Source organism: Poeciliopsis prolifica, unplaced genomic scaffold (genome assembly GCF_027474105.1).
Source record: "Poeciliopsis prolifica strain line A6 unplaced genomic scaffold, Auburn_PproV2 SCAFFOLD008, whole genome shotgun sequence".
In the NCBI taxonomy this organism is placed as follows: domain Eukaryota; kingdom Metazoa; phylum Chordata; class Actinopteri; order Cyprinodontiformes; family Poeciliidae; genus Poeciliopsis; species Poeciliopsis prolifica.
Window position 1 is genome coordinate 15,471,869 of NW_026562383.1, and position 27,388 is coordinate 15,499,256.

The window sequence follows — 27,388 nt, forward strand, 5'->3', positions numbered from 1 at the left end:
TGAAACATGAAGCCGAAGCCAATTGATCTGCAATAAAGGCATTAATAAATTAATTAATAAATAACAGGGAAAAGTGGGATGAAAGCTCAGATTGTTTTTTATTATAGGCATGCCGTGTGATTCATGATCACGTCACTTCCTCCAGTACACGTTCCAGGAGGCAACTTTCTAGGAATTCACGCTAATACTGTGACTGAGCCCTTACTGTTTTGTATTGACGCTACCCATTTTCAAGGAAGTGGCACTTTTCTTAGAATTTCAACATCCCTTTTCAAAGAGCTTGGATCCTTCAGCTCCTCCTCCCTGCTTTTTACATTTCTTAAGGGGAAAAAAAATCCCACAATTTTTATGTTTTTTTTATTATTTAATGACCAGTTTGAATACCATTCACTGTTGTTATGGGACTAAATCTTTAGCGGTTTTGGTAAATGATCTGTGAGTGAATGCAAGAAGTGTCTATCACAAGAGTACTTGATGTCATCATGGGTGGTAACAGACCATTAACAGTTCTGCGAAAAATGTGATGGGAAATAAGTGATAACTAGATAATATGTGAACAGGAGCCTTATTTAAGGAAAACTGCACACACACAAAGTCAGTAGCTTGGCTTTTTCTGAACACAACACCTGAAAGCAGTACTGAGCTCTCTGGCCTTGAATTGCACAAACTCCTGACCTGGACTCTGGATTACCAGCAGCAAATGGACATATTGAACACCACTTTGTAGTGTGACACATAGATTTCTCATCATGTTATTCTAACATATTTTCATCCGTTTAAAGCACATGGAAGGCACATCATCAAAATTGTAAGTATCATTCTCCATTGCTTGACAGAAAGCATTCGCTTTGATTGTTCATTTCTCATTTGTCCAATTCTGCGTTGCTTAATGGCTTAAAGATAAGCAATTAAACTTAGAGCTATATCACATCCAAAATATTTTTGTGCATCTGCAAGAGTTGATTTAGACTCGCGAATCGTATTTTTATTATCTGAAATTGGCAGGGTATGAAAATTATGGATGAGTGCAGGGTGAGGACACGACGAGGTGCTCCTACTGGCAAAAAGATCAAAGTCAGTTTTAATAAGCTCTGAAATTCTTTCCTTAACCAGAGAGAGGTTCTCACCAAGTCAGATGAAAGCCACCCTTTGGACGAATCGATTAGCTGGGAAAAGTTTATGCAAAGCTTAACCAGAAAAGTTGTTTTTGTAATTGTTCGTTGTGGTTTGTATCAATGACCATGCAGTACTTCTAGACCATATTTGTTTAAAACTTTGATTAAAAGCAAATAAAAGATAGTGGTATAGCAAATATGAAGGTTTTTGTAGCGTTAGACAGACACTCAATACAATTAAAACACTCTGAAGCAGACGATCAGGTTTCTTCTTCAAGAGTCATTTTTATTAACTTGCCATACTTTTGTCAGCAAAGGCCAAATCCGTTGTGGATTCAAAGTGGTGACAGACAAAATAGCTCTTTTATTTTCTTTCTTGGCCAGAAAACAACTGTTTGGGAATAGCATTCTGCATATTCGCTGGCTGCCCAAGCTGCCAATAAAACAATGAGACCATATGCAGGGGAGACTTTCTTCGTGTCCCGTCTGGCCCTCCTACTATTTACCGTCACGTGATGCTGTCCACATGAACTGTCCTCATTCTGACTCCCATTTTGATTCTACTACATTTATATTCATTTCAAGACAGGTCTCATTTGTGTTGCAGAAAAGGTAACACTGATATAAACAATCATTTATGCAGAAGAATGACACCCCCCAGCATGATGCTGTTACCACCATGTGTAACCTGTGTAGATGTTTTTTTCAGGTTGATGTGTGCTGTTAGTTTTCTGTTGCATCAAAAAAAATTATCTTGAAGTTAAGGTAGGATTCAGAACCAAAAGCAGAACCACAACAATATAGCAGGAGAAAGCAAACGACCAAAACACTCCACATACAGCCACCCAGATGAGGATGTTGTTTAGAAAAAGAGAGATATTCTTGATGGCAGAATATCTGCCAACAAGAATAAAAGAATATCTGCCAAAAAGAATACGATCACCCATAAATCAAATACGAGCTATGGGTGTGCGTTGCACAGGAAACTTAGTCACCCACTTAATCCCAACAGGTACTAGGAGAGCTATAACACAGTCTATATAACACAGGTGCCACCCATTTCCAAATTAGGTAAAAGGACACTTTTTTTGAGTGCTTGTAACGCCCCAAGAGTTGCAACATCCTGGGCAGGCAGCCAGCCGACCAGCCATTAAAACTACAATTGATTATGAAATAGCAAAACTTAAACATACTCAATTTTATGCTATAACAAAACTAAAGCATTTTCAGGCAGGCTTATAAATTCCAGTTTATCTAAAAGTAGAAGGACAAGATAAAGCAGAACACAATTCAGAGATGTGCAACAACGTACTCAAGTTAGAGGCTGTTTGTAGGAAAAGGAAAAGTAGGCATGCGATGCTGTGTCGGCAAAGGTGATGCTTTAAAAGGTTTCTCCTTTTCTCAGGAAGGAAGACATGAAATGGCATGATCCTTTACCCCACAGGTTCTATTGCGCAGAAAGGCAGAGCAGGAGTCTGGTTTTCTTGTCATGCATTCAAAAGGTCATATTTTCTTTCCAGCAGTAAATGACTGATGTTGGCCTCAATGCAGTCAGCATAGCACGACATATGCTTAAAAATAGAATGTGAGCTATATGGACAGAACAAAAAGCATTTGACAAGACTTTAAGCATGAACTGAGATTGCGAAGATGCCTTTTTGGAGTCAAGAATGATTGAAAATGTTTATTCTTAATAGAGAAAATGTTTGAAGTTCGTTGAAATTAGTGGGAGAAATAAATGATGACTGCAAAGCTTTTGCATCTTCTAACAGTGGTCAATCTTCTCTGCCTTCTTTGAAAAGCTTTTTAACCTTGATGAAAAGCTAATAAAGCTAATATAGGGTGCATCTATGTACACCCAGAATTCCGTACAGTTTTCACCAAAGGTTCTGTTTTGGTGATAGGAGAATCAGAACATGAGATGTCTTTTAACACATTCTACACATTCTCAATGGGATTTCGGTTCTGAACTCCATTGTGGACAGTCGGTGTGTGAAAGCAGTTTCTCGTGGTCTCTGAACAACTCTTTCACAATTGAAGCCCACTAAATCCTGGCATTGTCTGCTAAAGTGAGACGGTTGCTCAAGGAGTGAGAAGCTGCTCTCTGAGTTATTTAGTGTTGTTTAACTTACTGCCAGCTGCTCTGAATCACTGCAGTACTTTTCCAATTAAAGTCTCCTACCTTCTCATGCAGTCAAGGTTTTTAACTTTTTTTTAATCCTTACAATATGTTTTGCTATTAACTCAATAGAACACCCAGATAAAATCATCGGTTGTGTATTAAACTCTTTATTTTCTTTTAATTCTAATCTACAAGGTTAACAATTAAGAACAACAGTTTAGTTTAGTTTCACATAAGCTGTGAATAATAGTAAAATACATCTCAGCCTTGAGCTAAACTGGAAAAGTACTGAACAGAGCATGAGAAACAAAGGGCAGGTTCTGAAATGCAAATGCCTTGACTTTCCTGATCAGGTAGAGATTTTCTCGTTGGGCTGGATGAGGGCAGGTCAGTGTTGTACACAATGTCCAGTTGCAGGTACAACCAAATTTAGTGTCTCAGTGTACTTTGACATCACGCAAATGTCACAGCAGGTCTGCTAACTAGCAGACCTTTGCATGTCATTTTCTATGTTTCCAAGAGCAAGATTAATATGTGAAGCTTTTCTAGTGATGAATAGAATTTAAACACAGAAAATTTGTACAAAAATGTGAGGTAAAGGGTGGATGTGATCAAAATCTAGAGTTATGGCCTCCATGTATTCTACATTTGGATGAAAATTAAAATGGAATGTCAGCATGAGGACACCATGTCCTCAGCTAAACATGGTGGTGGCAGCATAATGCTGAAGGGATGGTTCTTCAGCAGGAACATCTGACAAAGGAATTCCTCCTCAATAAAGATAAATTACAAAAGTTTCAATCTAGATAAATAAAGATGGCAGATGACAGGGCAGGGCTTAACACAAATTTACCCCACACTATTCGGATTACAATAACATCACTTCAAAGTCTTTGCTACTTTGTGAGGGCCTAGCATATAGAACTCTCTAAGAAACAATAAAATTTGTGGATTTATCTTGACAAAATGTGGGAAAGTTCAGTGGATGCTATTATTTTTCAGCGAGATGATGAGAGCTAAAACTGGGATTGCTTAGTGGAACTCACTGAATCCTTGCATTAACTGGAATCTCCTTATGACTGGCAGGAACAGTGTCCTCAGAGCCTGGTGCTACATGGATAGTGCAGATGGTGGGTGCAGTAGCTGGCCGAGCCTTCGTGCATGGTCTTATTCTAGAAACAACACATTTGCGTGGTGTTAACAAGCAACAAGTGAATCCAATTTTTCAGACTCATGCTTTATCTGATAAATTACACTCAGTGCTAGGACTGGGTGGAATTTGGGGATAATGCAGTCAGTCTAATCTGGTTATGTGGAAGGGTTGTGTTGTAGACTCCCTTACTTGCTGACAGCTGGTGATTTACTAAGAACTGTGAATTATTGAGGTCTGTAGTTGTGTGCAGAAGAGGCAGGCCTTCTTTTATCAAAGACTTTCATAGGATGAAAGCATGTGCTGACCTGTGCAGTAACTTATGTAGTGAATCAGGCAGATAAATAAAGTCAATTCAGAGATTTGTGCAGTAATCTTGGTTCCAGGAAAATGATGAGCAAAGCAGTGATTGTTGCAGGCTTTGCACCACTGGTGCTTACTTGCTCTGTTAGGTTTTTTTTTCTATGTAGAAAACATCTAGATTAAAACTGATTTTGATAAGACAGCCCATTGACATTTTTTTTTCTTTCTTAGATGGAGTCGGTCTATGTGAAGATTTTGACTTGGGGTCCCACCTGGATTGAGAAAATTCAGTATCTTGACAGGAACATGCCTATAATCATTGAGCTCAGATCAGGGGAGGGACGCCTTATTGAGGTGAGTTAATCAAAACATTCCATCATTACCCTCGTCATTCATTTAGCAGATGGTTCCTCCATTTCACAGAGGCCTCGTACAATAGATTGGCTTGGAATGCTCTGGCTAATGTGCAGGCAGGAAAGCAAGAGATGTCCTCTGATATGTTTGCATATCAACAAAGCAGGAATTGGAATCAACTCATCTCTGTCCTTTGGCCCAATAGTTCATTGTGCTGAAACTGAAAACTAGCAAGCTATTTCATTTGTACATATTGGATGAGCCTGACCTGTAGTTTGGTTTTTCAGGTGTACTGGAAAGAGCCGCTGAGTGATACCGGGACATCTGTATAATAACCTGTTGTCAACTGAAGATGAGCTCTTCTATTCTATTGTGCTGTGTTACAATAAAGAAAAAAATAAACTGAACCATTTCTAAAGAATGCTAATTGTATAATGTGAATTTAAAAAATAAGAGCTGGTCTGAGAGGTGGAAATATGGACAGAAAAGTAGCAAATAAAATATTTCTTCCCATATTGTTTTTTTTTTTTTTGTCTCTTTATGCACAAAACATACCTAAATTGACACAACTATTCATCCTATTTTAAAGTTTTTTTTTTTTTGCTAAACTGCAAACTTCAGTGGAGATTCTAAGATTGTATGTGAAAGAACACAAAATAGTGCCTGATTGTTAAGTGAGAAGAAAATTATACTTCTTTTTTTTTTTTTTTGCCACAAAATATTTTTGTGGCATTCATTTATTTTCACCCTCGTGGAGCACATGTAGCTGCAGTTACCAGCAAAATATATTAGTTTATTTCTATAAAAGCTTTGCACACCTAGAAGCTCAAACCATTTCCAATTCTTTTTTGCAAAAAAAGCTCAAACTTTGTCAGATTAGATAGAGAGCTCCATATGTCACTTACTTTTTCCTGGTCTGTTTCTTTCCTTTACCTCTAAAAACAAAGTATTTTTGAAAAAATTGTTTTGCTTTTTGTATATTAGAAACAGATAGGGAAAAAATGACAGACATGAATATTTTGGGAGGGCTACGACTGCAGCACATGTTGGAATGTGATTGTTTATTTAGGGGCATGTCGGTGAAGCACATCTGTTCCTTGAAGTGAATTTGGTCTCCCGTTCAGTTGTCAGATTGGTGGATCAACATGTGTATTCTGCATGCTGACACAAAGTCTCGGGTACATGTTGCAGAAAAATGAACTGTAGATGCCAGGACAAAATTCACATGTTAATTAGTATTTTTGTCCAGGGTTTACGTTACACACTGCTACAAATTCAGTAAAAATGTTATTTACATAATAGCAGTTTACAGTGAGGGTAAAGTCAGTTTCTTGCCTCATTTCTGTTTATAATGTACATTTCAAAGCCTGTGACTGACCAGATTTAAGAATTCAGACTTGTCATTGAACCAACTGTGTGAGAAATCTGATTTTGCAACACTGTGTGAATATAATTGCAGTTCTGATTAAAAAAAATAAAAAAAATCAATGTTTTTCAGTTTCTGCTAAATTAACTCAAGTCTTTTCTGACATTTATAGTCTTACTAGAACTTACTATTCTTATACTAGCAAAGATACAGTAATATAATAGGATGTGATGTTGAACTTCACCTTGAATTAACTTTTTGATCTATTTATTCATCTGGATTTTTATTTAAACTATCAGTATTGTTATTTCCTGCTTACTTCTTGTTGATGAGGGTCTGCAAGTTTCTTTCAGGCAGCACAGTTTTTGTGTGAATGTGGTGGCCAGGATTCAACACAGTCCCTCCTGCAGCATTACATAATTATTCAGGGTGCGCGTGTGTGTGCGTGTGTGCGTGTGTGTGCCTGTGTGTATGTGTGTGTGCGTGGGTATGCGTCTCTGTGTGTGTTTCAATAGATGCCAGCAGTTCAACCATCAAAGTTGGAAATGCTGCAAGTTTCATAATAAGATGTAAGTAAACCAGAAATATGTTGCAATTTTAATAAGGGGATCTTAATTTGTGTTAGAGAACAACTTTGTCTTTCAAAAGTCCTGGAAATAAACTGCGGCCTTGATTGCAAAACTAGAAAACTAATCTATTAAAATATCCATTGCAATGACAAACAACAAGTAAATTAAAGGACTGTGCATTTGGGTGAGTAAGCACGTCTCAAATTATCATGTCTTCTATTTTCAGGTGCCTTTAATTTAAAAATTAAAGGTGCAAGATTTTCCTACACAAGATTTTCCTATATGTGGTTGGCTACATATTCCCAAAATGTTGCCATGAATTATTCAGTTCCAAGAATGCAACTTTTTCTCTTTGCAGAAATGCTTTATGGGATTCCATTTTTAGACAAGCTTTTATTAGTTCGTTATTGTTTTTTGTCAGTACATTATTATCTTTCCCCAGGAATTTGTCAAATTTAATGTGGCCAATCCTTCGTCACATTTCTTTGCATGTAAACGGGTTGGCACCAGTTTTGCCTCATATCACCTTTAATTTCCCTCTGGATGCAGAACAAATATTTAAAAATTGAAAGCAAAAGTAAATTTTGCCCCCATGGCTCAATACAGTAGCATACTTTCTCCTTTATGTTTTTATTGTTTATTAACCTTTACAAGCTCAAGTTCCTGGTCTTTGAGGTCAGAAATGAAAATTCTGATACTTAAATTCCTCCGAGCCTTTATCATTGTAACTCATTGTTCAGCAGCCCAAACAAAGCAGTTCTCAAGCAGCTTCAGTCAGTTCAAAACACAATTACTAGATCACTAAACTCAAAACAAAAAGAGTTAGAGAAGCTTGAACATTAGGCCAGTGGTGAGTGCCTTTAAAAGTAGCTAAAAATACATGTATTTAAATTTCTTTTAACAAAAATATGTACATTTTATGTCAAAACATTTCACTGTACTGCAGTTGAAAAGTGTATCTTCAAAAATTGGGTCAATGCTTTTAGTAGATCAAGTAACTGGACATGCAAACACTTTAAATCCTCCCATCTTGTATAATCGAAAAGCTTGATTATACAAGATGGGAGGGGGCAATCGTGGAGATTTCCCGCTTGGCTCTGTCACAAGAATGTTGTCTCTACCCATCCACGCACATGGCTCCTCTCACATCCCATTTTATGACTTGTGTGAATATGTGATGGTTTCCACACCCCTGGCTAATCATTGAATAAACATCAAATAACTTAGAGCAGCTCCATAACTGGACATTCATCAACAAAATAATACTGCAAGGGCAATCAAACCAAGGTTGTTTAAATACACATAACCTACTGTTAGCTTAGGCACCAACCACAATAGCTGACATGGTTGGGTGCTTATCTTGATGATGTTCCCTTCTGCGTGTGAGGATCATTAACAAAATGTCCCAAATAATTTTATGAGCCAGTAAAGTATTGCCCTGTGTCACCAGTTGTGCAAAAGGAAAATCCCTTTATCGCTTTCAATTTAACAGACCATAATGAAGCTTCTACAAAGAAAATTCTCAGAGCGAGTTTGCAACTGAAGCATGAAGATGAAGAGGCTTTAGAGGCTACAGAAATTAGCATCTATCATTAAATTCAAACAACAGCTGGCTCAATCTAATTAAAAATATGAATCCTCACTCTGTACGTGGCCCTTCATCTGGACCTTCATCTGGCTTAGTTTATGGGCTCACAGCCGAGGTACAGCATGGTTTTAAACGTACAAATGGGCTCATCTTCTTTACATGACAGTGACTCTTCTTCACATGTTCTTGTTCATGGTGGAATTTAAGCCATGTGACAATTAGGGCCAGTTTAAAACCTGCTTCCTTTGTGTGTTTAACCTCAGAGGTCAGAGCATTGTGTTTCGCCTCTTGTTTTGAAGTTTGTCAAACCACATGGACAATGCTCTTTTTGTTGCTCCACAGTAATTTTCTCTGAGAGTGTTCATCACATTATTTGGCTCTTGCAACAGAATTTGATTGGTTTGTAATTTGGCACCAGGCTGTTTTCAGCTTTCTTCTCATTATATTTATCTCGACAAAATAAACAGTTGGGAGTCTGGAACTGACCTGGTTTAGACTGACTTTACAGAAACACTGAAGAATGATCATTTCATGGAGCAAGGAGTGAATCAGTTTGTCTTATTATATGTCATAAAATCTGGTGTGGCACACTAAAACATTCAAGAGGATTTAATTTTACTCTTAATAATTTTCTGGCTCCACTAGCAGATTTGTTCTCTTTTGATTTTGGCTCAGTCAAATGTTTTAAATCATTAAACAAATTATAGCATCAGTAAGATAAAACTACTAAGTACAAAAAGTTATTTTGAAATTATGATTTTTACTTCTTAAGATTAAAAGCCACCACACTAGTTTAGCCTTAAGAAAGTAATTCTCCCAAAAACCACAAAATGTTCGCCCAACAGCTATCATCAATTGTTTGAAATCATTTGTAATGAGCTTTATAAATAACAATGGAGGAAATCTTATTTGCAGAATTTGTTTAATTCAGTCATATCAGGGAGTTCTTAAGCATAAACAACCTATTTAATGCAGTGCCACCCCATTTCAATCCAAATGAAGTCCAGATTTTGACTAAGTCACTCTAAAATCTAAATTTGATGACTATTTTTGACATTCAGAGGTGGTCGCATTAGTGCATTTTGGGTAATTATCCTCCTGCAACTCAAGTACACTTGAGCTTGAGGTCAAAATTGATCATCAGAGGTTCTTCTTCGGGAGAACAAGATTCATTATTCCATCATGAGTAACTGTATTAGTTATAATAATGCAAGGGATTTTTTCTGAAATTCTGGCCGTTTTTACGCCAGGTACAAAAATACTACCAAATCTCCGTTTGTTAAATCCCACTTAGACACCATTTTTACCTAGTTGGAAGTTCAGAAAATTGTGTAGTATTCGAAATAGACCAACACAGTAGGTTTGATTTAGCAAGGAAAGGTATTTGCTGTAGGGAAAACCAGCCTGTTAATTAGCAGATTTCTCTCAGCAAACCTGCTTCTGCGTTTCCTTCAATTGGACATATTTATTCTAATGTGCAAGATTCTGGGTGAATGTCGTGCATCCGAATCTGCAATCAAAGATAGTTTAATCATGATTGATCCCATCGCAGCTAAATTTTTTCCCTTAAAAGGGGTTATATTTTCTGCCCCGCAAGACAGTAAAGTACACATTTCTCACAAAATGTTGCTCCGACTTTACCTCCTTCATCAGCATAAAGTACCTAAATAAAGCTTGATCAGATTTCCCATCAAAGGATATTCAGAATTTGGCTCTATTGAGGTTAATAATGCTTTTTCCAAGTTTTGAGTAACTGGATTAGTTATAATAATGCAAGGAAATGTGAGCAATTTCATATGGATGTTTCACAATTCATGTGAAACATGTTACTCATTGCGATCTTTGAACTGTACTTAACTTATTCATTGAATGAGTATAATTGGTGTTAAATGGTGGTAGTGGGAGGTTAACTGGTGATGATAGACAATGCACTAATCCCACAAAAAAGCAGGAGATGATTCAGTTTTTCAGATAACTCAACCTGAACCTCCACGCCCATCCCCCAGGAGCCATCTTTAACCCTGTCTCCACTTTACTGACTGATGTGGGGAGGTTATCTACAAGACATTCTCACTCCCTTTCTGTGCTTCATCATGTTTGGCAACTATCCGATAAAAACTATGTCAAATTGGAGGATGAAGGTGAAATATGTGACAGAAAGAAGGTGTCAGTAAAATCACTCTTCACTTCCCAGTATCATCATTTCCACAGACTCCACAGGAATGCTGAAAATAAAGCTTCACTCCTTCTGTGTGACACTACTCATTTCACAGCTGCAGCATTTCTTCTCCAAGGAGCCACCTCATCGCCACTGCAGGGATGGAAACACTTGTCGAGAAAGGAGCAGAAAGTGAATCATTTGTCAGTTATAAACCAAGAGATTATGAACGTTAACACATGATTTCAGAGCAGCTCGTTGTGTTCTCTGGCAAGTTATGAAACTTCTGTTTAATAATTGCCATCACACTATAGTTGAGAGATTTCTGATATGTACTGTGACACTGTTAAACATTGAATCATAAAAAAATCAAGTCCTGCAGCACAGAACTGTATGACGTGTGCATACAGTTCGCACAAACACTAACGTGTATGGAACACACTAACATGGCTCATGGGATAGTTTAGAGCCAAGTATTTATTAACATTAAATGAGAAAAGTGACCTTAGTTCTGTTCCTGCTTATAGTTCTAACACTTAAGGAAATCATCCATCTGGATTATTTTAGTGCAATGAAAAAATAATAATAATAAAGGAATGTTGAGAAAGAGCACGGGGATCCACGGGAGGGAAAATAGAGTTGGAAAAAATGTACAGGAACATTATTTCAAACTTACAACAACAAAAAATATTAGGTGTGAAGCTCACAGTTTCATGAACTGCCTTGACTGAAACTGTAGGTAATATTGCCACCATGTGCTCAATGGTGGAATTAAATTTGCTTACCTTGGTCTCTCTGCGAAGGCCATGACAGTTATTGTACATAATATTGATAGTAACATTGAACCAATTGATTTTTTTTAACTAAGAAGAACGCATTTCTCTATTGAATAAAAATATTTGAAGCAACATTCACAGCAAGACGATTCTTCAGTTACATCTACATATTTTTACAACAGATTGCCAAGTCACAAAAAAAAATAAAAATACAAAAAAAAAAAAAAAAAAAAAAAAAAACATGCGTAATTTTAGAAAGAATTATTTTTTAGTTCGTAATTTCAACGTGCAAAGCTTAGCCTATTCGTTAGAGGGCACAGTGTAAAGTAAAACAGCAGCAACACCACAGATTTTTCGCGATCACAGATTATGGTCTACATGTGTCACAACAGACGGTTTTTTTCTGTAGATTACTTTGTCTGTTGAAAAGAATTGGTATTCCATTAGAAGTAGAAGTGCCGAAATTATGTTGGTTTATCTTTGAGCTGGGAATTTATAATTCAAACATAAACTAGGTTTTTATTGATTTATTATTTTGTCCGCAGCATAAAAATAAACAACCAGGGAAGCTGCTGACATCTGCTGCCACACAGGCTTGAGGACAACCAGAAATGACGAGACTAAACTTTGATATCAGTTTTTGAAAAATAACGCTGAAACAAATCTTTTCGTGTGAAAAAACAAAACCCGGAACTAATTACTAGCCACTTCCGGTGGTCACGGCTTAAAGATGTCGCCTCCCGTATTCAATTTTGTCGACGTAAAGGAGAAATTTACGGTACGAAACAGTGCAATGTTGCGTTCTTATTTTACCTAAATAATAATTATCGATCTATTTGCAAAGTCTAAGCTTTTGATCTCCGGGTATCTTATTTTACGATAGAGTTAGCATTGGATGCTAAGCTAAAGTTAGCTTCTTTCAGATCTGTCTTTACCTTACAACGTTCCTCCCATGAATCTGCAGGCTGCTGCCAGACAGGCTCTCTCGGGTAAAACCTGCAAACATCTAATCACTGTGTTTAACCAGATCTCCGGAAAGTAAGTTTTCTCTAGTTTAACATTTCAAACTACAACTGCTACTTGTCCTATGACTTACTGTCCCACTGTACTTGATTAAATACATGTTATAAGTGTTTGGAGTATTGAAGAAAAATATAAAATGTTTAGGTTCTTAAAGCCTTAAGCGGTTTCATTTCTGAGAAACAAAAATGAAATAAATTATTTCACATATGTTATGTATCGTATGCTCCTTGAGTTGGGTAAGTTTAATGTTAAAAATGTTGATGTGCATCTTTGTTGAATGAAAAATGAGACATTATATTTATCATCTCAGTGAGACAGAAAAGAAGACCACACTTGACCAGGCCCTGCGGGGTGTTCTCGGTGATCAAATTGTAAGATTCTTATTTTTCTATTAACTTAATAACTGGATTAATAAGACCTCCAAAGCCTTTAATGTTTTTTTCCCCTGTACTGTAGATTGAGCAGAAGATGAGCTGTGACGACTATCTGTCTCTCATCTACCTGAGTATTGATGCTGTTACTGAGGGTACGACTTTTTTCCCTTAATATTGCTTTACTCTTTTTAAAGATGCTTGTAAAGAAACTTAAAATAAACATTAAACTTTGTGCAACCAGTCATGCACAAAGTGAAGGTGAAAATATTTATACGTTAAGCAAAAGCTTAAAATATCCCTAACTACCCCAAGAAGTCTTGTTATAAATACCTAAAAAAATCTTAAAGATATTTCATTTCACTCATTTCAAAAAGTGAAACAGGAAGAGTTGAGGGAGTTTCCTAATGCAACTTTAAATTTTCCATTCTTTTTCTTTGCCAATGCAGGAATCTGCTCTGCCACGATTCCATTCGTCCTGCTGGGAGATGTGTTGGACTGCCTTCCCCTTGACCTGTGCGACAAAATATTCTCCTTTGTTGAGAAAAATGTCTCCACCTGGAAATCAGTAATATTTTTTAAAATCAAGATCGGTGAAAAAAATTGTCTAGCCCAAATCGGTTGAAATGATGGCTTATGTTTTTGTTCTTTTTCTTACAGAGCTCATTCTACACTGCAGGAAAGAACTATCTGCTGAGAATGTGCAACGGTAAAGATCTCACCTAATTTGTAATAATTTATATAACCAAGTACCATTGAGGTGTCAGTTTGTTTGTTTTGTTTGTTTTTTTTCTGTCTGAGTAGATCTTCTAAGGAGGCTGTCCAAATCCCAGAATACCGTATTCTGTGGGCGAATCCAGCTTTTCTTGGCACGACTCTTCCCTCTATCTGAGAAATCTGGTAAAACAAACATATACATCCCAGAGATTCTGGGATGTCTCTGACATATCACATGTTCAGCATTATGATTGCAAATTTACAAATGTATCTATGACAACCTTGTTTGTGTTTTTACCCAGGTCTGAATCTACAGAGTCAGTTTAATCTGGACAACATAACAGTGTTCAACAAGAATGAACAGGAGAGCACTCTTGGCCAGAAGGTGAAAATTTACCACTTGATCTTGATTCAAAACATTTTGGATGTTGCATTTTAAAAAAATTTCATTTTCCCACCTCCATGTTTATAGCAGACAGATGAAAAGGAAGACACCATGGAGGTGGAGGAAGGTGAAATGGGGGAGGATGACGCACCTGCGCCCTGGTGAGTGGAAGGCTTGCTGTGTGAGATTGCTCATTTTCTAATGTTTTTTAAAAATTTATCTGGTCAGTTGTAATAAAACCAAATTGCTTTTGCTTTTCAGTTCTATCCCAATTGATTACAACCTATACAGAAAGTTCTGGACGTTGCAGGACTACTTCAGAAATCCGCTGCAGTGCTACGACAAATTCTCATGGATGACATTCCTTAAGGTAATGCATCATTAAAGCTGAAACTCTTGGTATCTGTTTCTCGTGTATTGCTTACGTTCAGCTTCGTTCCTCAGTTCAGCATTTAATGACATTTATTCCACTTTTCTAATTACTACATTTATTTAATGTGGCATTTGTTGCTATGTCTGATTCTTGAACTGCTGTTTAGCATTTTGAGTTATATTTGATTGTGTGAAAAGTGCTCTAAAAATAAGAGACCTGATTGAAAATTGACCAACCTACCCGATTCCTCTGCTGTCGTTCTGCTCAGTTTTCAGATGAGACCCTCGCAGTATTCAAGAGCTTCAAGCTGGATGACATGCAGGCCTCTAAAAGGAAGATGGAGGACCTCAGAGCCTCTGATGGCGAACATGTTTATTTTGCCAAATTTCTCACAAGTGAGAAGGTTAGAACCTTTCTGCCTCCAATGCTGCTGATTTAGAAAGTTGCCCTCTTAAAGTGTCCTAAAATGTTTCTTATTTTTTCTTCCCTTCTTTCTTATAGCTGATGGACTTGCAGCTCAGCGACAGCAACTTCAGACGGCATATACTGCTGCAATACCTGATCCTCTTCCAGTACCTGAAGGGACAGGTTAAATTTAAAAGGTGATGCTCATTTCTGTGTTCACTTTGAAGTATGAATCAATAAGCTGTTGGGTGTCAAACAGGAGCCGTGTGGGAATTATTGTTTTATTTCTTTCTCTGTCCTACTGCAGCTCCAGCTGTGTTCTGAATGACGACCAGAGTGCATGGATTGAGGAGACGACAAAGCTAGTTTATCAGGTTAGTTTAATTGAATTATGTATTTTTCAGTTGGACATTTTAATATCTTTTAAGAGATTCTGGGATCTCTGACATAAAATCTCATGTATTCAGACTTTGTCTTGAAGTTTGGTTTAAATTTTAGACTGCATAAAGTTCAGTGTAATGAATGTGCCTAGTCTTCCTAACAACCCAGCTGGTTGTTAGGAAGACTAACAACCAGATGCATCCGCATCCTCCAAAAAAGTCTGAGTGCTGCCAATAGAGCCAGAGGTCATCAATGAAGGTCACTGAGCTGGCAGGAGCAGGTTTTAATCAGCCATTCGTTTATCATGTCCAGCCTGGAGTGTTTTTCATCTCCCCATTGAGGTAATGAAATTGGACCACTGAGAAATAATTTCATTTTTAATTTTCCCATAGTGTTCAGAAGAATATTGAAGTCCTTTTTCAGAATCTCAGATTTTTGTTTTGCCAAATCATTGGCTCCAACATTCACAACTTAAGTCTCAATATTTAGCTGATAAGTGGTGAGAGAGTGTACTTTGAGTTAAATCAGATACAGTGTCACCAGGAAAAGAAATCACTCGTTTTCTTGGGATTGCAAACATGACTGATTCCATTTACTGCCTCATCTCCAACAATAAACACTTTTGGGATACCTTTTGTGTTCCTGGTGGTCGCTTTGTCCTTTTGAGCTTTGGGGAGTGGATGTGTTGGTCTTGCCTCATTGTTGACGTTTGAAGGTGAGCCGTTTTGGTTCCAACTGGTTGTTTATTTTTCTTTGGCGGAGCAGGTGTTTAAGTTGAAGGTGGGTTTCGGCTCAGAGCCCGCCACGCTGATTCGTCCAGGTGACGGGTTCTCCCTGTCAGTCGTCTCATGGGATCCGCAGTGTGAGACTTTTGTTTCGGTTTGTCACCCTGAGCGTTCCAGGGTGAGCTGCTTGGTGCTCCGTTGATAAGAGGAAGATTTCTTTAATTTCCACAGGTAGTTGATCTCAAAGTTCAGCTCCAGACGTTAATCTTCATTTCTTGACTAAAGTCGTTGTATAATACTGCTAATGTCAATGGGGTCAACCGGAGGCATTTTGCCCTGGTTGAACTTGGAGGTGAACTTGGAGGTGAAGAATAGTCAGGTAAAAATAAAAGTCAAAAAATCCCCCAATCCTTAGGCTTGAAGTTATCCAGTTATGATGTCGATAATGTAAATATAACTATAAAAATAACTCACAGTTATCTGTAAGGACAAGAGAGAGCAGGATAAGCTGTTCCTTCTTCAGCTGCCACAGAATAGGCAAACATCGCAATTCCAGAATAAGTAAAAAATAAATAAAAAACTAAGTTAGAAAAGGTATATCTAACTTGCTTACACCTAAACAAGACCTGATTAAGTTTATCTTTTCATAATTTGGCATAGGTCTCAAATGTATCAGAAATGTGTCAAAAACTCTGATTTTGAAAAATGTGAAATATTTGAAAACATCTTTTCTTATGGAAAATGTTCGCACTAGTGACCACTATCAAGTTTTGTGCCTCTTCGACCATCGCTGTAAACTTTTAAACAGAAACACGTTTTAAACTGAAGTTGTTTTTTTTAAAGTTAGTGCTACTGTAGCCATAGCAAGAAGAGACTGGTTAACGTGTGTTCTGCTCTTCCAGCTGCTGAGCGAAACGCCTCCTGAAGGAGAAAAATTTGCCACCATGGTCGAGGTAAGCCACACTTTAGGAATACAGAAATATTTAAATAACCCTTGGTGTTTCATTTTGTACTTTAAGTCAGACTAGAATTTTTAAAATGTCTTTTTTGGCAGCACATTCTCAACACGGAGGAAAACTGGAATTCCTGGAAGAACGAGGGCTGTCCGAGCTTTGTGAAAGAAAGGTAGAGAGAAATGTCGTTAAGCGGCCTCGGCCCATATTGGCTTGATTTTGTTTCCGTGCAATGATTGGTCTGTGGCAACAAAGGAGTTGGGTGTGTGAACTTTTGCTAGAATGTCAAAATGAAAAGTGTCCTGGCTGTTTTCGTCTTAAACAGAACATCTGATGACAAACCTAAAAGGCCCACCAGGAAAAGACAAGCTCCAGAGGACTTCCTTGGAAAAGGGCCAGAGCGCAAGATTTTCATGGGAAAGTACGTCACGAAGTTCTTGATTTATTTATTTTTTCTGTATTCATACACTCAGTCTTAGATTTAAAAAACATTATTGGTAGTGACCTGTTACAGTTGAGTGTTGGTAATAATTTTATTCATATCTTCATAATTGTTTATATTCATTCAACTTTCTAAAAGCAGTTGATCAGAACTCTGTGAGGTCACAGCTCCATGGTATTTCTGCTGCACTAGCATATCATTATGCGGTCCATTCAAGTGCAATCAAATACCTATAATTTAACATTTAAATTTCCTTCTGGGACTAAAAAAGTATTTCTGAACCAATTTGAATTAACTGAGATATTTGTTTACATCACTAAGTGTGATTATGTCATTGATTTTGTGTGTATATATACGTATATATATATTTATAAATTCTTGTTCTGTAATTAATTCGTCAATATTAAAGCATTAGACTTCAGATGCATTTCTAAACAATTTCAAGTTGTGTTTGTAGAGCTGAAAAGCTTATTATTTAGTAATCTACGGCAGGATGTTAAACTTTCTTTTATTCCGCTGTTAGTGATGAGTTGACTCGACTGTGGAACTTGAACCAGGACAACATGGAGGCCTGCAAGTCTGAAAGCAGGTACGGAATTCAGAGAACTAAGCAAAAATATTTACTTTAAGTTTTTTCATCTGATATGTCTTTAGTTCCTTGCAAAACGTTTTATATCCATGAACCTACAACCATAAATGTCAGTATAGCAAGACTAAATATTGCAAGTTATTTGTGAAAGAAACAGAAAATCTAATTTGGGCTGTGTAGGGAAACGGCAGACCTGAGGAAGAAGATGCTTTACTACCACATCTAATTCCAACACAAAATACTTTGCAGTTCTTGTTTGTCACATGAAGATGTTCTGAGTATATGAATACTGTGGGTGACTACATTCAACATTTGTATTTCAGAGAGTTTATGCCATCACTGGATGAATTCTTTGCGGAGGCCATTGAGCAGGCCGATCCAGTCAACATGGTGGAGGAGGAATACAAGTAAGTTGGCACTGTGACGCATTTCACTGGGAACACAAGTCAGTTATTATACATCCAGCTGCTAAATTCCTTGGTTTTTCTCTTACTCAAATTCTTTCAGGGTTGTGCGTAACCCGAACTACGGTTGGCGAGCTTTGAGGCTCCTGTCCAGGAGGAGTCCACACTTCTTTCAGCCAACGAACCAGAAGTTCAAAAGCTTGGCGGACTACCTAGATAGCATGGTCAGCAAACTGGCCAAAGAGCTGCCGGTGAGGGATTTTACATTTTTAAAACCTCAATTAATTATAGTTTTAAAAGGAAAGAAATAAGACCGGTGTTTTGTTTTTTCTTCTAAAAATGCAGAAGGATATCCCTTCAGAAGAAATCAAGACAGGAGAGGAGGATGATGACGATAATGGAGACAATCTTCTTAAAGACAGCAATGACAGTGAGTTTGGCCAACAGTTCTAAATTATATTTTCAATATCTTCAGTTAAATCGATTATTCTTTTCTAGATTTCTCAAGTCAGAATATCAAATGTGATGTTTTTCAGCAATTCAGCATAAAAAGACAAATTCTTTGACGGAGTACTAATACCAACCTAAGAAAAAGGGTTTTTCATTTTGGGCATAAAGTTGTAATATCTTGAGAAGAAAAACATTTTATTACCAGAATAAAGTTGAATATTAGGACAATGAAGCAATGGTTTTGTCAAAATTCATTCACAAAAAATAAATGGAGTTGAGAATAAAGTTGAAATGAAGATGAAGTTTGTCAAAATTCATTCACAAAAAATAAATGGAGGAATGTTTAGCATCTTATGAAGTTTTCACAATCTGAAACAATTGTGCAAGAGTCTTAATTTTGTTAAAGTGCCACTGACTCCTCTATTCATGTTAGATCTTGATGACTTATTGAAGATTTGCTTTCATTAAAATCTGGTAATCACTTCAGTATAATTAAAAAAAAAACATTTCCTCCCACAGTGCAAAAACAAAACTTCAGTTAACACTCTGAACTTTCCTTTTGGCCTTAATGTATATGTGGATGTTTCTTTTGCACCAGTGTTTCATGTTTTTCCTCTTTCTCTTTGAGGTCCGAGCATCCAGAGTAAAACTGTAACAAACCATCAGATGGATGACATTGCAGCCAAACTGGGGTCCCAGTGGAAGACACTAGCCTCTCATCTGGAGATGAAGGCAGCAGAGATGCGGGAAATCGAGACGGACAGTGAAGATGTGGATGTTCAGGCCAAGCTGCTGCTGGTGGCCTGGCAGGAGCGAGAAGGATCCCAAGCAACAGTGGAGAACCTGGCAACGGCTCTCAGCTCGGCAGGATTCTCCCAGCTTGCAGAACGCCTCAGTGAGGCTTGAAACGTTGCTTAAGCTGCACCTACATTACATTGTAGCAGTGCTTTTTGTATGTACCAAAGGTCTGAACCTTTTTTTTTTTTCCACTGTAGAAATCGAATAAAAACATTTTTCCAAGATGTTTGCTTCTCTTGGTCACAAAACAAGGTCGCGTTTTGGTTCAATGGTTTATTTTCACCAGCAATCAATTAATAACTTATTACAGAGAGTGGATGTTTTTGGATTTTACATACATTGTCTTAAGTCAGTGTCACCAAAGCCAGCTGAGAAAAACCATGGTTCAAACGCCTCCACATGGTTCACCATGAGGCCAACCTGTTCCAAACCACTTCCCTGAAAACAGCATTAATGAATATTTGGCAGACAGAGCCTCATCTGTCAATACATTTTGAGAACAATCGCAGGAGATTATGCGAGCCAAGCATTTAAGACCTGAGACTGAACCCAAAGGCCCAAGAGGTGAACAAGAGTTCTGTTATGCATCTGACAACTCGATCCAGAATGTCAAGGACAACAGCTTGGTGGCTAAATGAATAGGAAATATTTTTGCTCTTATGATCACCTTCTGAAAGGCTTTAAAAATATACATTGTGTATAAAACATTTAATGAAACTGTAGAGCCAAACTTTAAAATCTAAAGGATCCAGTCCAGAGATTGCCTTTCATCAGATCTCCATATTCAAAGCACACTATGGATGAATATTTAACAAAATTTGTTTTACAAGCATAAGTGTTGGTTACAAAACAAAACAACAAAAAAAAATCAAATCTTTAAAGACACCAGTTTTATTGCACATCTATGCAGACAGTGCGCGGAAATGGCAATCTGTATATGTGGGTGTAAGAAACCTCCCTCCAGCTACTGCTCCTCTTCAAGTATTTCCAGCCGACGTGGCCCGTACAGTAGAACGTAAGCTATATGCCAGTCTCCGCCTCCAGACAGCCGCAGGATGTCTTCCGGTGAGACCACGCTCACCTTGTCGTCGTCAAACTTGATCCACTCATCTGTCAAAAGACGCACACAAAAAGGAAAAATTGATTCTTAAGCGAATTGTCCAAGGCCAACACATGGCCAATTGTGAATCTTCAAGTCTAAACCTGCTAATGATACGACGGTGATAAGGGCATTGTGAATAAAAGAAAAAAATATATATTGGTCATGGACAAAATATAAATTCATTTTCACATATTTACAAGAAAAAATTTTAATATTCTCTGATGTTGAAAAATTGGAAGTTTTGTTTGCCATAATTGAATTCAAAATTCGGTAACATTAAAACTAGGATTGCAAAGTCAAAAGAAGAAAAAAAAAACATTTGAGGTTCTAAAGTCAGATTTTTACGAAACAATGTGACTATTTTCCAACAATTTAAGTGGAAGGTCTGTGCTCATCCATCCTTGTGCGTTTTATGTGTGGCTACAACAATAGTGATTAGCATAATTAGTAGGAATGGGTATGGATCTAAACTTTTAGAACAATATTTTTGTCATGATTATCAAAATGATGACAAAAATTTTTTCCAAGATCCAGACAAATCCCTGCATTCAGTCAAAAAGAAAATAAATCCTACTTTACTGCAGCAGTTACATTGTGTGATGCCACTTTGCTGTCATGTACAGTACATAATATTTTGTATTAAATCATATTGAAAAGTAGACCTTGTATATATATGTTAATGTAAAGAAAACTATAAAAGAGCCAAATCAAAAAATTACTGAGGTTTTGAACACCTTCAATGAGCGTTTACAGTCACAGGAGGTGATTCTTATTTGGTTTTAATGATGACTAACCAAGGCATCAGAAGACGGCACAAACACGCAATGTAATGAAAGTTGTACTCCAGCTGGGTGGCTCTGGCTATCACCAACAGATGTGGTTACCTTCTTTCCTCTTGACCCATCCCACATAGTGGCCTGATGAGCTGGAGCGACCTTGATGAGTCAGTACAGCCTGCAGGTCGTAGTAGCCGCTGTTGTTGGAACCAAGGTCTACAGAAAGGTAAAAGAAAATAAGCACAATTCCTTAAATTCAATTCATGTTATTTACATGGGCTCTGCAAAAAAACAAAGAAACAAAAAAAACAAACAACAACAACAAAAAACATATTAAAAGTCAAATTTATAGTTGTATATGTGATGATATGAGATCGTTTCAACATACCATCTGGGAAAGAGAAAGGCTCATATTTTACTTCCTTTGATGCATCTGGCTTCTTCAACACCTTATGGAAATCAGCAATATAGCAATATAAGTTAGTATTTATGATGAAAATAAGTTTATTTCTTTATCAATAAAACAAAAGCATCCACATAAACGTTTGCCACCTTCTGCTGTTGTTTCTCCAGCTTCTTGTCCTCCATTTCTTTAAACTTTGACCTAATTGGCAACATTTTTTCCTGGAGTTCCGGGGTGAGGAGCTCGTATACGTCCAACATGAGGGGGAACTTGACATCCTTCGCAATTAAAAACAAGATTTACAGATAATTAGGTTTAACTAAGCCGTTACTGCAAGAGCTGATGCAAATGAAGAACGACATTGAGAACAAACCTTTAGAACTTTTGCATTCACAGACTCCTTCTCCTTGTAGAAAAATCGGACCATTTGAACAGTTAAGTAGGCAGGGAGACGGCTAAGTTTTGACTAGAGAGGACAAATGAAAAGCAGCTGTAAGAGAAATGCCCCATTCCAGCTGGATAACTTCAAAAAGGGCAGAGGGAGATCATACTTACAGATTTGATATACAAAGCATTTCTGTCCAAGGTTGGAGACATTTTTGTGATTTCTTCCTGCAGTCTCTGGGAGTGGAGAAAGAAACAGGATCAGCTCTTCATCACTATGATTACATCCTCTGCAGATCCACACCCTGATCAACTTCATGCTGCGCAGCAATTAATGCAATAATCTAAGTGTTGAGTGCATACTTTTTACAGTAGAAGGACAGGAGCTGCCAACAGTTATTTTAGTAATCCAATAGTCTATTAATTTTTATGACTATTAACTGATGAAAATGGTACATATGTAATGTTAGACATACATTAAAATATGCAAACAAAGCAATTATTTTTTTAATAAGAAAATGAACATGCTATTGTGTAAAATTTCTTTAGTGTGTACTTGATTATTTGTAGCAAAGGATGCGTCTGCAGAAAAAAAAAAAAATTCTTCAAACATCAACATGTGAAAAGTTCAGCCTTAACAGAAACACAGCATGCGGCTAATCTGTACACTTTTTTTTTAGATTAACCAGTTAGTATTTGGATGGCAAAAAGGTGCTTAATGTGAGATATTTTTTTTTTTTTTACATTTGAACCTGGTGACACTCAAGCTATGCTACTGGAGTTTTGATTTGCAAAATGTAGAATTTTTTTGCGCAGTAATTACTGCTTTGTTCTGTTTTGATATTGCACTCAATTGAACAACTAAATCAATTATTAAAGTAGTTGACAATTATTGTGACAATTACTTGTTGCAACCCAAAAACCGACACGTACCTTTCAAACAGTGAACATTTCAGTTTTATTAATGAATGATTGTGACCTTCAGAGAATCTGAGTTTTGATGATAAACATAAAAAATTTGTCTAAATAATTTTCTAATTAAATCCTAGCATACCTTCTTTGTCTGAAAAATGCCCATTGGATTTTAAGGAGTGGTATTAAATGGTACGTACCAGTCGTAGTCCTGTTGCAAGGTATTTGACTTCTTGGTTGATAAAGCAGCTGAGCTGGAGCTGGCTTTCTTTGCCCTTGATCGGCTCTTCTTCCTCAGATTCTGTGCATTTCATGCTGAACTAAAGAGTTAAGTCAATTTCTAATACATTCTTTATTTCTATGTTTCACTTCAATCAAAAAACTACAACCAGAAAGGAATATACTCTTGAGACCAGAATTGATCAGGTTTTCTCAACAAGGAGAAAATGTAGTTTCAGACATGCTGAAAGGATACGAAGTTTCAAATTCTACACCGAAATACTGGTCAATAAAGTTCTTCTTTGCAGATGCAGAGGCAGCTCCTCCTGCTGACTCAGTCTAAGCAGGGAAAGCAAACAGACAGACACACTTTTAATGTGCATAGCAGAGTCCACAAAACACAACTGAAGCACATGTAAAGAAATCAAATCATTAGAAAGATTAATATTATTAATTGTTCAGCCTCCATTTCACCAAAGTAAAGAAAGGTTTACCTCCATGGGAGTCACCGGCTCAAGTGGTTCCAACTTCTGCTGAAGTACCCTCATCATTTGGAGCCAACACTCATTGGCATCCTAGAAAAATAAAATAATAATAATAAAAAAAATACAAACAGATGCAATCTTGGGAAACTGTATGCAACAATGACATAAACTCAGCAGATTCTGACCTGTTGCAAGTACTGTCCTTGGTCTCCCTTCTCAGCAAACTGTGGAAAGGCCATGTGGAGAAACTGCAGCAGGATTATGGGAGGAAGGCTGGACGAGGTTTTGTCCATAGTCTCATATAAATCACGCAGGGCTTAAGTTGAGAAAATTGAAAACATATTTTTTTAAAAAAGCTAGCAGAAGTCTGAGAAATTGAAATGGTGCGTTTAGCAACTAAAATTGCTACAAACCTGCTGTGATGTATTGTGCTGGAGCATTTGCTCCTGAAGATCGCAGGGCACCTGAATACCTATAAAAAGTAAATGAAAATATTGACAAAAAATTAATTAGCTTCAAACTAAATTATTCAACACTATACATTAAGTGCTTGGAAATATTAATTCTGCAATGTCTCCATCTAAAGTAAGTACCTCCTGAGAGCTGTTTTGAGCTCTGGCACCGAACGTAAACACTGCACTGTGGCGTTCATGTAGCAGGTGTTACCCAAGTTTGTCAGCCCACAAGGAAGCTCCATCTGAACAGAACATCACCAACACTGGCATCAGTTTTTAGGTAGTTTTTCTATTTGTAAGCAACCATTAATTTGTGAAATGCGCTGACCGCTGAAGCCAGCTGTTCCTCAGTCATGTCCTCTACAAACATGGGCCGAACCGCCGGCTCCTCAGGCAGGGCTTCTGCAGAACCCATCATCAGCAGAGTCATTCCCTAGGAAAACACAGATTCACATGCAGGTTCAGTGAGTGTGAATGCTCTGCTGTATGCTGGGAGGGAGTGGGCATTTATCATAGTGTTTAATAATGTGAAACTGTTCTTGTGATATAAAATTTTATCTATTGTGATGAGAAATTGCAATTAAAAGCCTCCAAAGCCCATAAATGGTGTGAATCCAGTTTCTGTTCTTCTTTGCAGATGCAGAGGCAGCTCCTCTGCATCTGTAAAATTATGTTTCCTATCCCCAACTTGTTGTCTCATATCTATTTTTCCAATTAGTTTTTTTTTATGATATCCTGACATGTTATCCTATTGGATTTGAAGGAATAGCCATTTTTTACTTAAAACTTCAGATGTGTTTTTCAGAAGAAATTTGGATTTTTTTCAAGCTTCCACCATGAACAAGAACAACTTGATTTTTTTAAGTGTATTTTATTATCAGTATTACAATTTTGACTACAATAACAACAAAGGATTGTTGAGGCTTCTGGAAACAACTTTGTGTAGCTATTATAACAGATGTGTTTCAGTGAGACACAATGTTGACATGCACTGCGTTTTTATCTTGTCTTGTGTATTTTATTGCTTATGACAATAAGTCTCAGTTAGATGTAAAGAAAACAAAAAAAAACCATAAATCTATTTATATAGATATGATAAATACTCACATTTTTCAGTTTAATGTTTCCCCACTCATCATCCTAGAATTGAGAGAAAACATTAATTAACTGAAATACAGAAGACATATTTGATCAAAGCTTCTGGAAGCTCCCAATGTTACAAGCTCATAAATACTGTTACATCTGTTTTTGTCATTTTAAAGCAAACACACTGACCATGATTGTGATTATTAAAGCTATGACAGTAGATAATCTCAACATGTGATGTGATCCTATTCTCAGTGTATGTTTTTTTAAAGAAATCTGTAAACTAAACAAATAACAATGATGATGAAAACTGTTTCATATCCTTTTGAAGCAATCTAGGATCAGTGGATGTAGTTTTGAATAAACATGTTGAAAATCGTCCATCAGAAGAAACCTTGTCTCTAAAGCTTAACCTGTAGCACTGTGTTTTCTTATTACCTTCAGGGTGCCTCCCTTCACCATGACCTTCTGTCTGTCAGGCTGAACTCCTGTCAGGGCGAAGAGTTGAGCCTTGAACACCATGGGTGGCTCCTCGGTATTGAGTTCTACTGCATCAAACTTCTCTTTGCCCCATTTCACATTGACTGAAAACGGATAAAAAAAATACATCGGACGTGTGAGTTACGTGTTAGTAATGGGGACATCGTAGCTTAACTAGAATGGGTTCTGTATGTATGACACAGCATCTTGTGGGGAAGCTAACCATTATATTGTTGCCCACTGGAGCAATTTTGTTGTGATAAATCACTTGACTGACTTTTATAATATTACCGGTTTAGAAAAAGTGAAATTATGCCCAGTAATAAACAGTTCATGGTAAACAAGCAGCTGTACTGAAGTTAGCCATAAATGGGCTAACTTTACTGACAATGCTACCGCAGTTGGTATTTTAAAGAAACATGTCCAGTCTATAAAGGCAATAATGTAAAACAAATGGAACTTCAAGTTGGTAAAACGTTTTAAAAGTGTTTTACTTCTTGGTGGTTGTAGATAATCAGAAAAACATATCAGCTTTAGTGTTGCCAAACTAGACTAGCTTGTTTGGTTTACTTGAAAGTGCTAGTTAGCATAGCCGGCGATGCAAAACACATTGTAAAGTTGAACATAGAAACTCCTAAAACACAATATAGCTAACCAAATGTGTACGCATATTTCTTTCGCAACATTGTTTCCAGGAATAACTGTTACAGCTTGCTGGAAATATAGACGGTCTTTCTAGAACTGGTAGCATGCTAACTGCATATCATGCTACACGGCTAAGCTAACGTATTTACGATGCTTCACTAAAACACGTGTAAGGATTCGCGCTTTCGTTGTAGCTTTAATGGTAATAACAACAAATACGCCGCGTTTGTTTTACATCATACCTGTAAACACCGGCATGGTTGGCAGTCTTTGTTTTCCTGGAGTATCTGATATTGTTTTTCCCGTGTCAGTCTACTGGGGCGCGAATGAAGAGTTGGCTAGTTCTCAGTCTGAACTTCATTCAAACAGGATGACGCTGCAACAACACGCTGGGAACTTATCGATGCGCTCGACAACATGTTAGCCATCCTGCTGGACGCTTGTCTGAGCTCATTCATGTGTTCAGCAAAAATGTATTTGGTGAAGACCCAATTGCAAAAAACATCATACTGTGACCAATCAATAACATAATCGAAAAATAAAAATGATTTCAACTATGAAATTCAATTAATTAACATTATATGGTGTCGTTAACAAAAGCCCTCAATTTAATTAATCAAAATATGTCAGACACTACTGAAAATTGTCAGGCACCAGCAGCTTCTAAGGCAAGCCACAAACTGTGGAAATGTCCCTGATTAAAGTTTAAGATGCTCAAGCAACAACCATAACCAGACTTTTGAGAAGATTGTGAAGCAAAGGTCCTTTGTTGGTCCCCTAAATATAAATCCCAATGAATAAATACTAGTACACACACTTATACATATTTTCAAAAGTTTCCCCTATGAAGAATCTCTGGAGGTGCCACTACTCTAAAGCTTTTTTTATGATTACCTTCAGTAGCTCATCTATAGCATTGATGAT

General features: G+C 37.2%; 2 protein-coding genes and 1 long non-coding RNA gene across 4 annotated transcripts; 2 read left to right on the plus strand and 1 right to left on the minus strand.

Annotated features, from left to right (window-relative positions):
- The first annotated feature begins 594 nt into the window (after window positions 1–594).
- LOC129362091 (uncharacterized) lies at window positions 595–6,511 on the plus strand. The gene is made up of 3 exons (XR_008606191.1): window positions 595–808; window positions 4,922–5,044; window positions 5,332–6,511. It is a non-coding gene; the product is annotated as an uncharacterized LOC129362091 (long non-coding RNA).
- A 5,672-nt stretch (window positions 6,512–12,183) lies between these two features.
- thoc1 (THO complex 1) lies at window positions 12,184–19,735 on the plus strand. 2 transcript variants are annotated; one of them, XM_055033584.1, is made up of 21 exons: window positions 12,184–12,279; window positions 12,466–12,539; window positions 12,835–12,895; window positions 12,981–13,050; window positions 13,345–13,463; window positions 13,556–13,604; window positions 13,700–13,795; window positions 13,915–13,997; window positions 14,085–14,158; window positions 14,259–14,367; window positions 14,639–14,773; window positions 14,872–14,972; window positions 15,083–15,149; window positions 16,784–16,834; window positions 16,936–17,006; window positions 17,160–17,255; window positions 17,800–17,865; window positions 18,189–18,272; window positions 18,373–18,520; window positions 18,615–18,699; window positions 19,348–19,735. In XM_055033584.1, the coding sequence occupies exons 1-21, from the start codon at window positions 12,232–12,234 to the stop codon at window positions 19,623–19,625; spliced, it is 1,965 nt and encodes a 654-aa protein (XP_054889559.1). In that variant the 5' UTR covers window positions 12,184–12,231; the 3' UTR covers window positions 19,626–19,735. The 2 variants fall into 2 exon arrangements, with proteins under 2 accessions (XP_054889559.1, XP_054889560.1); XM_055033585.1 differs by having other exon boundaries at window positions 14,088–14,158.
- A 655-nt stretch (window positions 19,736–20,390) lies between these two features.
- Window positions 20,391–26,857, minus strand: usp14 (ubiquitin specific peptidase 14 (tRNA-guanine transglycosylase)). The gene is made up of 16 exons (XM_055033586.1): window positions 26,707–26,857; window positions 25,778–25,923; window positions 25,361–25,393; window positions 24,582–24,686; window positions 24,392–24,495; window positions 24,212–24,270; window positions 23,984–24,114; window positions 23,808–23,888; window positions 23,570–23,652; window positions 23,295–23,409; window positions 22,354–22,419; window positions 22,172–22,264; window positions 21,948–22,076; window positions 21,784–21,844; window positions 21,504–21,611; window positions 20,391–20,627 (listed from the first exon to the last, which is right to left on the minus strand). Exons 1-16 carry the CDS (start codon window positions 26,720–26,722, stop codon window positions 20,482–20,484), a joined length of 1,476 nt encoding a protein of 491 aa, XP_054889561.1. The 5' UTR covers window positions 26,723–26,857; the 3' UTR covers window positions 20,391–20,481.
- Window positions 26,858–27,388: the final 531 nt, after the last annotated feature.

What these genes read in the sequence shown, in the direction of transcription:
- thoc1 (XM_055033584.1), top strand. Translation starts at nt 12,232, where the DNA reads ATGTCGCCTCCCGTATTCAATTTTGTCGACGTAAAGGAGAAATTTACG. An exon ending in ATGTCTCCACCTGGAAATCA is followed by an intron (nt 13,464 to 13,555) that starts GTAATATTTTTT and finishes TTTTTCTTACAG; the next exon opens with AGCTCATTCTACACTGCAGG. An exon ending in ATGGTGGAGGAGGAATACAA is followed by an intron (nt 18,273 to 18,372) that starts GTAAGTTGGCAC and finishes AAATTCTTTCAG; the next exon opens with GGTTGTGCGTAACCCGAACT.
- usp14 (XM_055033586.1), bottom strand. An exon ending in CTCAAAACAGCTCTCAGGAG is followed by an intron (nt 24,271 to 24,391) that starts GTACTTACTTTA and finishes TACTTTTTATAG; the next exon opens with GTATTCAGGTGCCCTGCGAT. An exon ending in ATGGGTCAAGAGGAAAGAAG is followed by an intron (nt 20,628 to 21,503) that starts GTAACCACATCT and finishes GTCTTTTGACAG; the next exon opens with ATGAGTGGATCAAGTTTGAC.